The 16,634-nt window shown below is 37.8% G+C and overlaps 1 protein-coding gene across 1 annotated transcript; it reads right to left on the bottom strand.

Annotated features, from left to right (window-relative positions):
• Positions 1 to 23: 23 nt before the first annotated feature.
• On the bottom strand, positions 24 to 16,362 carry tuft1a (tuftelin 1a). The gene is made up of 12 exons (XM_020928011.2): positions 16,135 to 16,362; positions 8,072 to 8,140; positions 6,561 to 6,659; positions 6,160 to 6,246; positions 5,758 to 5,808; positions 5,369 to 5,443; positions 4,328 to 4,438; positions 3,386 to 3,609; positions 2,844 to 2,949; positions 2,595 to 2,678; positions 1,558 to 1,652; positions 24 to 1,265 (listed from the first exon to the last, which is right to left on the bottom strand). The coding sequence occupies exons 1-12, from the start codon at positions 16,195 to 16,197 to the stop codon at positions 1,193 to 1,195; spliced, it is 1,137 nt and encodes a 378-aa protein (XP_020783670.1). The 5' UTR covers positions 16,198 to 16,362; the 3' UTR covers positions 24 to 1,192.
• Positions 16,363 to 16,634: the final 272 nt, after the last annotated feature.

A 16,634-nucleotide genomic window follows, 5' to 3' on the forward strand; every position in this document is an offset into this window, starting at 1 on the left:
TGACAACATTAAACAGCAATACAATGGTTTAAAAACTTTTATTAGAAGCGTCAAACACAAAACCAATTTGAATATACTTCATATAAAATCTCACATCAAACAGTCTGACAAGAGTTTAAAGTTAATAAATAAGTACAAAGAAACTAAGAGAAGATATTACAGTTACAACTCTTGACAAAGAATAATATTTACACACTTAGTAGTTACTTACAGAGAAACAGAGAACTGAAATGTTTTACAAGAAGAAAAAAGCTACTCACACTAACATTTACCAATGTTAGAAAATGCCATAATGCCATTGAGATTCAAAACTACTAAAACATTAAAACTCCACTTGTTAGAAACACCCTATACATTCTACACTGATCATTACATTACAAAGTGTATTCACCTTAAAAGGGAACAGTCAGGTTAGTTAATATGATTCAATCTGATAGCTTTAACATGGTGCTACTTTGAGTGCCATATATGGGTTTTGCTTGGCTAAACGTCTGTCATTTCGTACTTTGCACGTCAACTCAGACACAACAGTGACACTCGTGGGTTAAAGGTCATCATACATGGCAAGATAAAGTGTATAATGAAGAGCTTTGAATGCACACAAGCTACTACATCTATCTATGTCAAAGTTTAAAATTAATTAAAGGTGGTTGCGTTCACGACATACATAGAAGTTAAAGTCATAATTTCAAATGGAGGGCAAATGAAGCTTCCAAAAATATCCTAAAAACATTCTTGTTGGTTTTGTTTTTTTGTTTTGTCAGGGTTGGGTCCATAAGCTCACCATATTCAGTCAACTAAAATAATTTTTGTGATTATACATTTAAATAATGTCACCACCTTTTATTACTAAAGTGACATTTTTACTGAAAGAAAAGACGTTGAATTTTGAATTACCAGGTTTTGATTCATGTGGATAGTCCTGGTAATTACAGAAATATTGACCATGAACCTAGTCAAAATAGCAATGATTTGTAATTTGGTTAAAGGCAAATCTTCTAGTAGTCTTACCTACCCTCCACCTCAATGGACAGTATACAATATTGTGATGCCAGGTGAACCCAACATAGTCTGTATGTGGTGTGGAGGGAGTTGACAGAGCTGCTACAAGATCACCACAAGCTCTGATTCAAAATATTCACAGACTGAGAGTAGTGTAGTTTATAATCTGTTTCTGACTTCATAGTTCACTTCATGACTTGATTTCGATGACTTTGATGAACGGGAGTGGTTTGTTGGATGAGGTTGTTGGCTTAATTGGTTTGCTGTAAAGAAGAAAATCTAAAATTAGTCAAGGTAATAAATTACAAAAATTGCATTCAAAATTACAATTCTGTTCTGCATGTCACTTCGACTCTGCAAATACCAAATCAATACTAATAAATTATATCTATGAATAAATTTGTTATCATTTCCTCTTAAGATAAACATGCACTTTTATGATTTTCCTTCTTGAATCGACCCAACAATTAGCCATGTTTACACAACAACGCAGTTAAACCATTATGTTTTATGGCTGTCTAAATGCTTTGTTTGAAATTGCTCACTAATATTTACCTGTAGACAATCTGTGGGTTGCGCTCTACCGACAGGTAGGAATTCGACCTCTGACCTCCCAGAAAATAGTCCATCTGATCATGCATCTCTCGGTTCTGCACAAAAACAAAGCAAAAGTCAGATCACATGCACAAAGTGAGCGATGGGCAAACTGTTACCAAATGATTGTTCTGAACCCATGAATAAGAGAGGAATGTGTTTTAATATTAAAGGTGCACTCTGTGATTTTTCTAGAGCAGCCACCTGATTGTCCCCGTTAAGATGTTTTTGCTTAGCCTGGAATGTTTCATTAGCCTGATTCATCAGCCGGTTTCAATTTGTGGAAATGGCTGACCTTGCAGCGTAAGAATTTGTTCGCTCGACGGTAGGTGGGTACTTTTTTTTATTTAACCAACTGCTGCTATTTGCTCATGACGTCTGTAATACGCCGCTAACGGGGCTAACTGGTGTATTAAGTTTTTCCCAAATCCCATAGGAAGAAGTACAATAACGTTTTTCCCCTTGATAAAATTCAACAAATATTCTCTTTGTTCTGGCTTTACATCCTCGATCTCAGGAATCATTGCCAACACAGAATGTCTGGCTCTTCACTGATTGGCTGGTGCCTGGACTCACACTTCCGGGGTTCTTGCAAACTGTATACTGTGTTTTGATTCCTGACCAAGTTACGAGAGAAATAAAATTGAGCGGAGAGCACTGGGTGGTGCCAGCCTGGCTAATGTTTCATAGAATGGCATAACACAAATCTAGGTTCATGGAGATAGATATGTTTATTTCCCCAGGTTAAGTTACAGGTCATATTTTTAGCAATAAAAAACCTGTTTGTGAATAAATGCAAGTTACATAAGTTTAATGCTGTACTGTGGAATGCAATAACATCTTCAGGGAGACAAGCAGCATAATGCCCCAAAACACACTGGTCTCAGTTCTGAATATCCCCAAAATTATCCTAGTATTATTATTTTTTATCAACCATCACTATTCAAATAAATGTAGTCAATCAATATATAAGTTATGATAGAAGGTGAAATACTCACTTCAGCCTCCAGAAATGCGACCTTCTCCTGCAGCTCTTTGATGACGCGGTCCCGTTCCTGGATCACCATGCGTGAGTTCTGAAGCTGTAGACAAACACAGAGTCAGACATAAGCTCTGCACAAATACCCACACTGAGATATTACACAAACACAGAGGGGGCCACATATATAGACACAGAGGAGGAGAGGAGCACATATATACATACATGGGTGTGTTTGTGTTTGGGGACTGTCACATGAGGGTCTCACCTGTTCAATCATGTGTCTGACTTTCCTCTGTTGGCTCTTCAACATGTCGTCCAGATGGTGGATCTTCTCCTTCAGAACTGCCACCTCCTTCTCCAACTGCTCAGTCCTAAAAGTGCACACCATTTTAACATACTGACAGAGAAAAGTGTTGTATATAGAGAAGGCTATGGTGGCCTATCAAAGACAACCTTTTTTAAACAAACATTATCACAATACTCTATTGATTAGTTTGTGGGTATCACAATTTATATATTGTAAAATGTAAATTGTAGTCAGTAGATGGTATAAGGACTTGGTGAGTTAAAGATGCAGGATTACTCAAACATTGTGAATTAAACTAAACACATCTCAACATTTCACACATGATTAATAAGACAAAATTACAATAAGTTTAAGGATATAAAAACAATATTAAGTGAGAGACTGCTTAAAAACTAACCTGAATAGAAACAATAACTGATATTTAAGGCCACTAATGCCACCATAGCCTTTACTCTACACCCCAAGCGCTTGAATGGGTTGAATTGTTATTGTGAGCTGACCTTTGCACGTCTTTATGGCCCCCCTCTCTTATCTGGCGTAACTCGAGCAGTTCTTCCTCTTTGCTGCGAATGGCCTCCCTCAAGGTGGCGCTCTCCTGCTCCATTCCTCCCAGAAGCCTTTGCAGTTCATCAATTCGTTTGTCTTTTTCCTCACTGGCCTCCTCTGCGCTCTTTAACTTGTCCTCCTGATGACTTAAACGCTCTTTCAGCTGGTTACCTTCAGCCTGGGGGAAAAAAAAAAATTATAACTTGGTTCTGTTTGGCTTAAGGGAGCTGAAGGCCTTAATTATGGATTATAATATTCATTCCTACTGTTATGGGAATGGTAACACAATCACAACTGAACTCAGGATGCCGTTAACTGTCAAATATTGAAGAGATGTGAAATCCAATAGAGCAGTGTTTGTCAGACTGTGGTACTTCTCCACAATTCTAATATTTGTTTAATTTGTCAATTTGATTTAGTTTTTTTGGCTTTGTAGAACTACTCATGTCATACTGCAGTCCTATTTTAAAACTGGTTTAGACCAAGTTTAGATCTGGTATAGTCTTGTTTAAAACCTGGTTTAGATCTGGTCTAGTCTTGTTTTAGACCTGGTTTAGATCTGGTACTACATGGAAGGCAAGACATTTTCATAGGTGTAAGTAGATATGAAAAGTTTGAGAGCTGAATTAGAGCAATTTTGTGTTTATTGCTGGATTTAGTCATAGGATTTGGCAACTAAATTAAGAAGCTCATTTACCATTCTGCTAAGATTTAAAGTACAATAAACTTTAACGTGATATAAATGTTTTTGAAACTTTTAATACACCAGCATCACAGTTATTATCAGCAAAATAAATTACACCTACAGATGGAGGAGGGTCTGGATAGTTGAATGATACAAAAATTGTGCAAAAATGACTTGAGCAGTCCAGCGATAATGTTTAAGTGCATTTTACCTGTAGCCTCTCTTTTTCTTCTTGGTGCTTCTTCTCTGCCTCCTGGAGTTGTGCATAAAGGCGTTTGCTCACTTCTCTCAGTTTGGCCCTCTCAGCTTCTTCCTCCATTTCCTAATGAGAAAAATCACAGTGATACTTTGTGAATTACGTAATCTTTAAACATTTGTTTCATAGAGAGTCCTTTGGGTTTGTCCCAGCACAACAGGCGTGTCCATGTGCGTCAGAGCAGTTGGACCAAAACCAATGGACACAGCAATACAACAACAGAGTTTAATATGACTCACATTAAAAACTATAATTAGTGCCAAACAGACAGACCATGTAGTGTACAGTCATGTCTGTTTTGATACTGAAATGCAAATTGTAGTAGCTGCTGAAAGTGGGTGGGTCTCAGGCACCAACAAAACCATTACAGATATATGGCGGCGCTGGAATGTGATGAACAATGGGGCCTGAACCTAATAAAGCACACCACAAAGAGAACGGATTGTGCAGCGACAGCGCTTCGTGCACGTTCTGGGACACCCTCGGGGCCAGGAGCGCTTGTTTTGTTCACATGCTTGATAAGCTGACTCCAGGTTGTAAACTTAACACCTGGCTTAGTACAAGTGAAAGGGAATGCTTTATAGAATACATTGTTTAGGGCAAATGTAACTACTGTTGACATAGATCCAAAACTGGTACACTTATGTAAGGGTGTGTTCGCAATTACACATACACCTCATAGAAATTTGGGTCTAATTAACTAAACCCTAAACCGCAACTAGACCAGGACTGAACCAAGACTTAAACGAGATAAAAGCAAATCCTCAACGGAGCTAAACGTGGGCTCAAACCAGTGCGAAAACCACCCTAAATTGGATATAGTTAAGGCTATATTCACATATTCACACACTACATCAAAGCTGGATCTAAACCCAGAACTAAACATAGACGAGACCATGACGAAACCAGGACAAGAACAGGACCAAATCAAGTCTTCATGAGGACAAAACTAGGATCAAACCAGGATCAAACTTAAAGTCTTAAAGAAGTGCTTACCTGTGCACCATTTTTTGTGTCTTCCTTGGGTGCAGGTGAGGTGTTCTTTTTGAAAGGAGTCCTCCACCCGTTTGTCTGGACACAAGAGAAAGGGAAAACAGATGACTAAAGAGAAATAGTTCTGATTTAATATTGCTTTTATTTATTTATTTATTTTTAAAACTCTCCAGTAAGCAACTATCTCAATTCTAGGCCTATTCTTTGTCTATTCACAAGAGATCAGATTTTACAATGAAATTTAAGTCCCACGTGTTCAAAAGTATAGACTTACTCGCCCTACCCTTTAAGCAGGATAGGAGAAATGCAGGAAATTCCATGCAGAGTACAGGATGTTAAAGTTAACAATAGCAAAATGACAACAAAGGTACATCAGGACAAAATAGCCTTACCTTGTTTTTGGCTGCCATCTGCTCCCTTAGTGTCTTCAAACTGTATCGCACCTGTTTGGTAAACAAAGAGTTAAAAATTGATCTTTTCTCCTTATAATAATGTAATATAAACTGTTATTTTGTTCTATAATATCTCAGACAATGCTCAGGTAGAAAGTAGATCCCTTCTTACCTAATTGTCTGAAATATAAGAACTAAACAACAGCAAGAGTCAGAAATGGTCCAGTCATGATAGCAGAAGGGTCTATCACTGAGAAATGAAAACGCAACCCAAACTTATAAGAGCTGTGAAAATAAGGGCGGAGGCGCAGGGAGAGGAGAGCCCGAAATGATTTATATGATGCAAAAACAATGTCTGTAGCTCTGAGGTAAGACCCCGAGAATGCTCACGTCCAAACTGACCTCTTGAATCTGAGACACTTCATCAGACAACATCTTCAGGCTCTGCTGTTGCTTCTGCTGCTCCTGACGACGCGCTTCGAGATAAATCTGGAACAGGACAAAGAAAAGGTTAAAACGATCTCTTTAAAAGCTGCACTGCGTAACGTTTCATGGTGATTTTATTGCTTTGCTTGTGGTGCTATTTTATATTAATCTTGCTGAACAAAAACATGCATTCTTACAGTGATATGGGTTGATTTTCCACAGATCTGCTCTGTAACTTGGTCTAATAGCGCCATGGTGATATAGACACACAAGCACGCACATTCCAGACAAAGCTATAACTTCTCCATGGAGTCAGTCAGTGAGGTGCAAACTTATGTAACTAGATCTAATGATGGAAAAAAAGTGGTTCTTCTCACCTTGATGACCTCCACCTGCTCCTCTGTGGACTTGGAGGGTTCAGGGGGCAACGTCCGCTCACTTGGAGGCTGCACCAAGGCAAAAGCCCGTCCAACAGGCTGCGGAGTAAACAGAAGAGGTATTTTAGATAAAAATCACCAAACAATAAGTGAAAGGCAGAGATAGCACAAAGCTAACATTGCATCACAAAAAGACAACTTCCTCTACCCTTTTTTTTCCAGAGACATGAGATAATGGCTCTGAGATAATCATCAGTGCTTTTCAAATAAGGTGAACTCAAAAGCTGCACCAATAAATCAAATTTGCAGTATTAAAAGTTGAAATCACAAAGGCTTTAATGCAGTTATTTAGTCTTATATTGTTCTCTGCACATACTGGTTCAGACTTCTACAAACATATTCTGAAATGGATGTGATTCTGTCTTAGTTTTCTGCCCATTCTGAATCTGAAGTTCGTCAAAGTTTAGTTTTTTAATTTTTCCTATTATGATAATCACCAAAGCATAATCCTAGTTTGTGAATTTTGTTGGCTGACAATTATATGAAAACATGCTCTCTGCATTAAATAATAATTCTTGAAACATATTTTGCAAATCAAACATGAATTGCAACACTTGTCAGAACAAATTATATATCTTTTTTTTCTTCCAAATTATATCACTAAACATCTGTTGTCTCTTTCGTAAGAAGTGGACAGACCCAGAGCAGAGATCCAGAGGGCGGGCTGAGCAGTTATGTAACTGCACTGTCCTGGTGGTCCTTTTTTGGTACTGCGATTGGACAGAACAATGGTTGCCTTGAGACACACTGTGATGCAGAGAGTAAATAGAAACTAAAAGCTGTGCGGTGCCGTACTTGGGTAAAAGAATTAGCTATGCAGGAATGTAATAGCTTTAGTGGTTACTTCACTATCACAACACAACTTATTAGGCAATTTCAAGTTAATCCACACACACAGTTGTTCATGGTTATTGCAAATCATGAATGGGATTAAAACTGTGCAAGAATGAATGTGGTTACTTTGACCATGTTTTGACTACAACCTCTATTACCATAACTACTTACTAGTATTTTGGTGCTTTTTCAACACTACTACTACTACTACCATTAATACTACTACTAATACTACTTTTACCACTTCTACTACTACTACTACTACTACCATTAATACTACTACTAATACTCCTTTTACCACTTCTACTACTACTACTACTGAAACCGAGGAAAATTACTTATATAATATTCAAATGTAGAACCTACACTATATACATGCTACGGTCACAATACACTGACATTTACTGAGTTGCCATGATAAGATAGAAGACTCTTACGTAATTGTTCATGCACACTATACAATGATATAACTAATTTGTCACATAGTAATACTTACTGCAGTTTTATTTACAATCTTGCACCTATAGAACCCACCAGAGTCTACAACAATCACGACAACACTGATGCAACCCGCTGACCGCTTATTTCTGTATCGTTGAGTTATAGGAAGTCCTTACCTTGTCCCGCTGCTGTTCTCCTGGCTGAGTTTGGTCGTGTAGCGTGAGCCTCAGTCTCCTGCAGCGGTCCTATAGGAGTGAAAGAAAGCGTAAGAATGAAAATAAACCCACAAAGAGACTGTTATGTGATGGAGGGTCTGGGCTATTTCTGAGGAGGAGAGATTGAGTCATGGAGTCGAGTAGTTTCCTTTTTCACTACAACACACACACACACATAAATAGTTTGGATGAAATGTGTGCTGGTGCAGACGTCACTGGGACATAGGCGGAAACTCTCCAGCCAATTTAGAAGAGTCTGGATTTCTGGGAAACAAAATTGAAACAAGATGGGGGAATACCATTGTGACAAAAGTTTAGATAAGCCCCCAAAAGAAAACATATATAACAATGCAACAGAAATGGGCGGATAAGTAAAAGTACAGTTACTCAAGTTCTGTAGTAGTGACTCGGTACTTAGTTAGTACTTAATTTAGAATCTGGAAAAAATTACTAAGTCTGGTATTTCATAAGATTGCAAACTGCATAATAAATGAAACCATATTTGAAGGAGCAACAAATCATTGTCAAATAGACATTCTCACAGGGTAGAATGAGGATTGTAGCTTCTAAAAACATTAAAAAAAAGACCTGTTAGAATGACATATTTACATCATAACCAGTCAAATGAACATAGCATATAATAATGAATAGGTAAATAGGTAAAATGTTAAGTAAGAAAGTGGTCTGAAAACTATTCTGCGAAGTAAAATATCTTTGTAAAGTTACTTAGATGTGTAAATGTGACTCAACAATTGTAACTTATGTCTGCCAACTACCCACCTAAGCATAGTCGAAAGTACAGGGCAATTTGCAGAGCCCACATCACACTGCCCCCAAACCATTTGCGTCAGAGGTGAGGGAGTCGATGCAACAGGAAAAGTCTGGACTGGGAGTACATATCTCTGGAGCAGGGGAGCCTCTATAGTACATGTAGTACATGTAGTACATGTAGGGAGTAGAGTCAGAACATTATGTAACATCATATCTGGTTCTGTTTACTTTTCCATCAGCATCCCCAGTGTCCTCCATATCTGACCAGCCAGGCAAACATACATCATGGACCGAGTTATAAGTGATGTATTACAGGCCTTGTTTGTTAAAAGGTGATGTTCAGTGTAGAAGAAATTCACCAAAGAATTTCAATGACTTTGCAAGTTTGGCATATGTCGTGAGTTCATTGAATAAATTCAGTCATGCATCGCTGCAAGTCTATAACTGCTCGTCAATAGGCAGGAGGCGGAGTTAAAGCTGCATTATGTAATTTTTCCGGTGGAGGATATTCCACCTGTCTGTCTCCATGGAGATGTTTTTGCGTAGCCTCGACAGTTCTCAGTTCCGTACGGCATTAAATGTACCAGTCACTATAGAGAAAAGCAAGTGACGCCACCGGTCAAAGATTAGATCTACTGTATGAAGAGGCTAAAACAGATGTATACAGGAGATTACGATGAGATTAGACGATGACACAGGTAGAAATATGATGACGTTTTGGATGAAGTAATGCATTTTTAACAAGCTTAAAATATCAATAAAGTCTGTTTTATATAATGTGGATTGGAAGCTCTAAACTAAAAGCAGATGATATGAGGTGGGGTGCACTCGTATTGGAAAATAAGAAGCAAACATTAATTCCAAAAGATGCTGATCCTGTTATTAAGTCGGCTATAGAGATGGATACATTTCAGTTTTATGTTTATCATGGGTGGAGTCTGAAATAATTACACTGGTCGGATCTTTTGAGTATAGCGTGTGGACAGTTGCTGTGAAACTAATACATGTTTATGGTACCACAATCTGAGTTAATTTGGTTGCAGCCAGTTGTGTAAAACAGGCAGGCGTGGTTATAAAAGTATTTATTTTACATCTGACCCCATGCTTTTGTTGTGTCAGGAAGTGGACAAACTGGAAAAAGACACCGGGGGTCACTGGAAATCGCACATTGTAGTTGGGGTCTTATAATAATAAACAGAGGTGAGTCTGTGAGTCTTTCCTATCAGATTACAGACACCTGAAAGGGCTGCAATAGTCAAACCCGGGAGAACAGAAGCAGGGTTGTTACAAAGGAATTCATCATTATACAACCCCACAAAGCCTAATCCATGGCCTTCAGCCCGTCCAGATAAATATGCAGTTTAAATCACCTTTTACAGAAAATTGTGAGATAAAAATATTTGCATTCAAACCTTTATTTGAGTTATATGCAATAGTTTAGATTCACTCGAGCCCATGAGAGTTTCTTGTTTCAGCATTTTCTACCATATTGCAAGCTTGGAAAAAAGTTAGAGACTTCGTTGTACAAGTATGGATGGGACAAAAAAACTAAAATTTGTGATAATTATCAACGTTCTCTTCTGGATTTATTTTAGAGTTTTATTTTCTGTGTTTTCACGTATAAGAAAATCCAATTCTATAATCTTTTCAGTGTTGTCCGAGGCATAACTTAGATCGTTCTGCTCTCTTGGTCATTTTCGGCTCTCATTTCCAAGTTTGAAAACAGTTGGAGACTCCTGACCTATAGGTTATATGACAAGAATGTTGTGACCTAATAGCCTCACAAATCAGGATTAATATTGTGATGTAATGTACAGTATGATTTATTATGTAATATGCATTATTTGCAGAACGTAATGCAAACCTGTCCTGGGCTTTATGGCACAAAGGAGCTATGGGAAGTGCTTACACAGGTGACGTTCGTACGCACTTAGACACGGACCAAAAACACAATCAGTCACTACACAAAACAGAGAGAAACCTGAGACAACACAAACAGAGACATAACCACAATAGGTACAAAACGGCACGGTAATGACCAGGATAAACGACTGAGGAGACTGGTGCTAAAGTGCATGGTGTGTTAAAGATGAATTAGAGACTGTGCTGAATGTCTCTCTCTATGTGTCTATAAAAAGTAATAATTAGGATTGCTTTCTGATACTATAGCTTTGTTACTTCTACAACCATAACTTTAGCTCATTGCTATCAATATAACCGATGATAGATAAGATTAAAAGTAGTAAAATATGAATTAACAAATATAATTTCTATCACTGTTTTGTATCTATAAGTGGCCTATATTCACAGCAGTATACAATAATCTTCTGAACCAAAAGGATTTTGTTTGTTTTTTCAATGAAATCTTAGTAAAATTGTGTAAAACTGACCCAAAAACGTCAGAGCTACTGTAGGAGTTGATACAGGGCAGATACGACCCGGTAGTTCAGATAAGCGACCTCCAAATTCCTTTAAAGGTATGTGGTGTACTTAAATCTCTCCTCCTCCTTCTCCTCCCTCTGTCTCTGTGCCCCCCCTCTGTCTCGCTCTCATCAGACCTGGAGCACAGACGCTGCCCCTGTCGCACCTGCTTTTGGTCCAACAATCCCCAGAATAAAGCTTTAGTCGACAGGTGCAAGACGGTGGAAAGTAAATCACAGAGACCCACGCTGGTATAAGGTTTCAATAATACCAGAGAGTACACTAAATCCAATGCAGACACAGGCTTGTTTTTGTACCTTTTCATGCGGTATGTACTCGCAGGAATCATGATATAACGAACAGTGTAGAGCCATTGTTCATTTACAAAGTATATTCAAAGGAGTGACACATGGTTTTGAAGTATTACGTACACAACTTATACAACGCAGAGTCAGCTTTTGTCAAGTTCAAGTCTTTCTTTGGCATAGTTCTTGTTTAGATGTAGTTTTATCCTGTTTTAGACCTGGTCCTGGTCTTAGTTTAGTCCTGGTTCAGTTTAGTCCTGGTCTCAGTTCAGGCCTGGTTCCAGTTTAGTCCTGACTGAGTAAATTTTAGACTTGATTGCCTGGTTTAGACTCCTTTTAGACTTGAGTAAAAGAGGTTTAGACCTTGTTTAATGCGTTTAGAACTGGTTTAGTTGGTAATAGGAAAGGCAAATATGATCTTTACATACTTTAAATACATCCTTCTGGGAAAGCTGGGAAGTACTTACTACCTTTACACACTTTGAAATGCATTTAAAACACAACCTATCATTATTATTTCAAAACAAACCAGCTTAAACTGCATGTGATCACTATCGAGTTGTTTTTCAATTATTATATTACACTGGTATTCAGATGGAGCTGTGGGAACTACTAGTCTATTCTGTTTACACACAATGCTTCGGCTATTTAATAATTAACATTCCAATTCAAACCAGTTCTTACACTCACCGGAGTTATTTTCTTTGGGTTCTATAAAAAACAGCGTGAAGCATGTTGCAGCGTCACTTTTCGAGCTACAGTAAACACAACGGTTGCAAACGGCTTCATGAGAATTTTGGTGTGAGTTACCAGTCTGAACAAACAAGCAGTAGGTAAAGGGCGTGCACGGGATGATGGTTTTGTTATGAGGAAGACAACACATGAAATAAGTAGTAATACAGTAGTCGTAGTAGTAGTATAAGTAATATATAATTGTCCACAGATTTGCCTACCTCTATGTTAAGATACCAAAATATAAAAAATGTACTTGTGCAACATATAACTTTTATGGTGGGGTTGCAGATCTGATTGTCTCCACAGAGAAGTTATTAGTTGAAATGTTCCACAGCATGGCATTAAACTTATTTATCTTGCATTTATTAAATTACTGAACTCTCCCTGGTAGAGTCACCTACTGGCATCCATGGAGATCAGTGGGTTGTGTGGCCCTCTGTGTCTTTTATTTATTTTTTCTTGTTTATTGCTGTTTTATGATTTTTGTGTTTTTTGCTTTTATTTAATTTTACTGGTTTTATTGTTTTAGGACTGGTTTGACCACATTTTAGCAACTTACCTTTTTGTTGTCTTCATTTTATGATCTCTGTGCAGCACTTTGGAAACTGCTTTGTTTGTAAAATGTGTTGTAGAAATAAAGTGGATTTGGATATTGTGGGACATTCCTGACACAGCATAGCATCTCTATGGGAGAAGCAAGGAGTGTTTCCATCACCCGGAAAGTTACATAGTGCTCCTTTAATATCATGCTTAAGATGTTAAAATTCACTGACACAATACTCAAATTCTGAAGAGTACAACGTGTTCTTTCCTGTTGCTAAGGCGCCTCTTATTCAGCTGCTTTATGTAATTTTGTTTACTTTCCCACTTCTATTCATAGGATCTAAAGTCACTGGCTATTACCGCATAGACACAACGGTGACAAATGCCAACGTCTGACTTTTTGGCTTGAGTTTTCCAGTCTCAACAAACCAGAGAAGGTTTAAACCCAGGTGTGAAGCGTGCATATTCCCGTCATTACCATAGACAGTGACGCAGCAGTCTAGAAACAGCCATTTTAGTCACTTACTCTGCACATTTTCCTTTAATGATGTTACTGTCTATATCATCTCATTGGATTTTACGAGACAATTTGACGTAGAAAAACAGATGGTGTTAAATAACAAGCACAGTGAGTCGTGTGTATTTAAATGCCATTTTGTTGGCCCATTCCCAGCGTCTGATGTCACCCCCACAACGTTGACTGATGGTGATTGCCAAGAGGAGAATGTATGAAGTCATGCAATAATGAGAAACCCAAGGGCTGTAAGCAAAATTGCAACAGAATCTTTGTCACTAAGTTATAAAAAGTGTCGGTCATTTTACAGTAATGCTATGACACAAGCTCATGGAAAAAAACTATTTATTTTGGTCTAAGAATCAGGACTTGGTATTTGTGGTACTGATGCAACTAATAATAATTTTAAAAGTAAAGTGTAAAGTTAGTAAGTGACATTTTCCTAACTAGCTGATAAAAATATAATATATATTTCTATGTTGCTTAAGAATGTTTGAATAAAAATGAATAGACTTGGTTTAATTCTGGTTTAATCCTGGATTAGTACTGGCTTAGACCTGGTAAAGACCCTAAACCACATTGCACTGTTATAGAGAACATTTTTATAAATACCTAGAATTTTCATAAAAAACTGAAATGTGTTTTATAATTTTATAATCCCCATTATTTATGAATATTGTTGTCCGTATCATAACATTTCTTTTATAGCACCTGCTTTTATTGTTTGTGTATTGTCCAGATAAGCAGTTCCTAATTACTGAGTTGATTGATTAGGTAGGTATTTATTTATTTCTTTCAGGGACAGCGCACAGATGTTAATGCCCAATTCATCCGTTCAGTTTCTGCCGCCCTGTTTTTCTACGGTATTATTTTCCATATTTGAATGTTGCATGCTTCCAAAGATAAGGTCTGAAACCTCTCGCCTCAAACAGCTATCGCATATGCAAATAAAAGGGGCAGAGTCATATTTGCCTATTATAGTCAATCACACTTTGAAAGGACATATTGTTTACCATGAGTGAGTTTTGCGTGCCAAGGTTTGACGTGTAAATGTAGAGCAAATATCATTAGATTGTTTAGGGCTTCGTGACACATTCCTAAAATATATTTTCCAGTATAATCAGCACATATCAGCTCCACTTGTGACCCTTTGGCACTAACGAAGTGTATTTTCTGTCTAGACTCAAGTGTGAGTTTACATTTGAATAGAGCTGCGGAGGTAACCCTGGTGATAAGAGGAAAGTGTCATGTTTCTTCATAACCTCATAAAGGTCAGGTTAACTATTTGCCTATATTGAACAAAGATAATGATTAAACTACAGTTGAACATGCACAGAGCGATATCCATCTGTAAAGAGGTCAGGGGTGTCACGCACAATTTTAGATTTATGATGATTGCAGCTTAGTAACAATAAATGCGTGTTCCAATTTGACGATTTTTATTATTTCAACTTATTATATGCTTTATTCACTTTCATTCAGTAGACAGATTCCAGCAACCAGCTTCAATTTTAAAGGAACACTATGTAACTATTCTGCTGGAGTATCTGCCGCATACTTGTCTCCATGTTGTTGTTAAACTTATCTATTCCAGTGCAATCTAACTTTATTTATAGAGCGCTTTAAATACATTTTACCAAAGTGCTTTGCTCTCATTCCAGGCAAAGCAATGACACATCCTTGGAGACGAGCAGGCTGCACACCCCAGAGTTACAGTAGTGCACCTTAAAAATGATTGATAAATGTATGCAAAATCATGCTGCACTATTTAAATCTGACCTTTGCTTAATAACACTAATACTCTTAACTCTGCTGCATTACATTTCAGTAGAAAGTCTGCACTAATTTCAATCTAGTTTGCAAAATGTTGATGCTTCTCCTTCTAAATGGTTGCCTCTTACAATTACGGACACAACTATAATCAGGATTAAGGTAAAATCCATTAATCTTGACATCCTGCTGTTCATTGCACCGTAGGAGTCTGGCTGTGTCACAGAGCAGCGCATAAGCCTTCACATAACAAGACCCAAGCACCTGCGACAGCCACAGATGTTCTCCACGAGACTCCATCTGAGCACTGGGCTAATGCCTTAAATACTATAAGATCAAGACGTAGTAGTAACACTTAGAGCGGAGGAGGGCATGCCGGGTGAAGGGATGCCACTGCAAATGCCACCTGTTGTAGGATTTAATATTAAAGATCTATAAAATGTGTGTTGGATGTTGATAAAAGAATGAGAAACTAAATACAAAAATAAAATAGGCTAAAATGTACAGTATAGATACACATTTTCCCTTCATCTGTGTCTTCAAAATGCCAAACAAACAACAATATATATATAGTTTATAAGAATTAGACCATACATGAGCTGCAACTTGAAGGCTGTCCATCCAAGCATGCTTCAGATAAAGAGGTCAGAATCAGACAAATTAACTCCAAACCCAAATTTCAAAGTAGGTTAGACATTTTTTACAGTTATCCTCGAAAATAATAATGTAAGTGTAGACCATTTTGTTTGACATAATGCTAATTCACATCTGAGTTTCATTCCATTCATTACAATCGCATTGCACTGGTTCATAATTGAACATGGCGCCGTAACACGCGTAAACAAGTAAGTAAGGCACAAACCACATTGATGACAGCACATAGAACACAATAAAACAAAAACAGACAGCTAAATATCATTTTTAAAAGCCTCGGGAAGGTATAACATCTGAAAGGACAAACTTACCGCATACTCCTGATTCCGGATGTCCTCAAAGGTGCACAAACTCCTGGCCACTCCGTTCATCATGTTTGAAAGTTATAAATAAGCAAATAGGATTAACAAATAAATAAATAAATAAACTTCACGAGTTGTTTAGACGCTCGGCTTGTCCACGATGTGCGGGCGAGCCTTTACGCACGCACCGTAGCCGCTTTTGTGATTCCTCTGTGCGCTCTCCACTCTCGACCATGGATCTATTAGCTCACTTTCTCATTACGTCAACGCGCAGGCACGCCTACCCAGCCCTCACAAAATGCCAAATAGGGAACAGAACAGGGGAAACTTGAAGAAAGTAGACAATAGCAGCGGTAAAAGGGAGCGTAGGAGGATACTCACAAGTAGAAATAACTAGGAAGATGTTATATTTAGAGACGCGGCTCGTAATGGTTTTGGAGGTGTGAAAAGTGTACAGAAGTCTATGATCATTGCATAACATGAATTTGATCATAGTTAGATCGATTTAC

Source organism: Boleophthalmus pectinirostris, unplaced genomic scaffold, assembly GCF_026225935.1.
Source record: "Boleophthalmus pectinirostris isolate CB_2022bp ecotype Guang Dong unplaced genomic scaffold, ASM2622593v1 HiC_scaffold_6, whole genome shotgun sequence".
NCBI classification, from domain to species: Eukaryota; Metazoa; Chordata; class Actinopteri; order Gobiiformes; family Gobiidae; genus Boleophthalmus; species Boleophthalmus pectinirostris.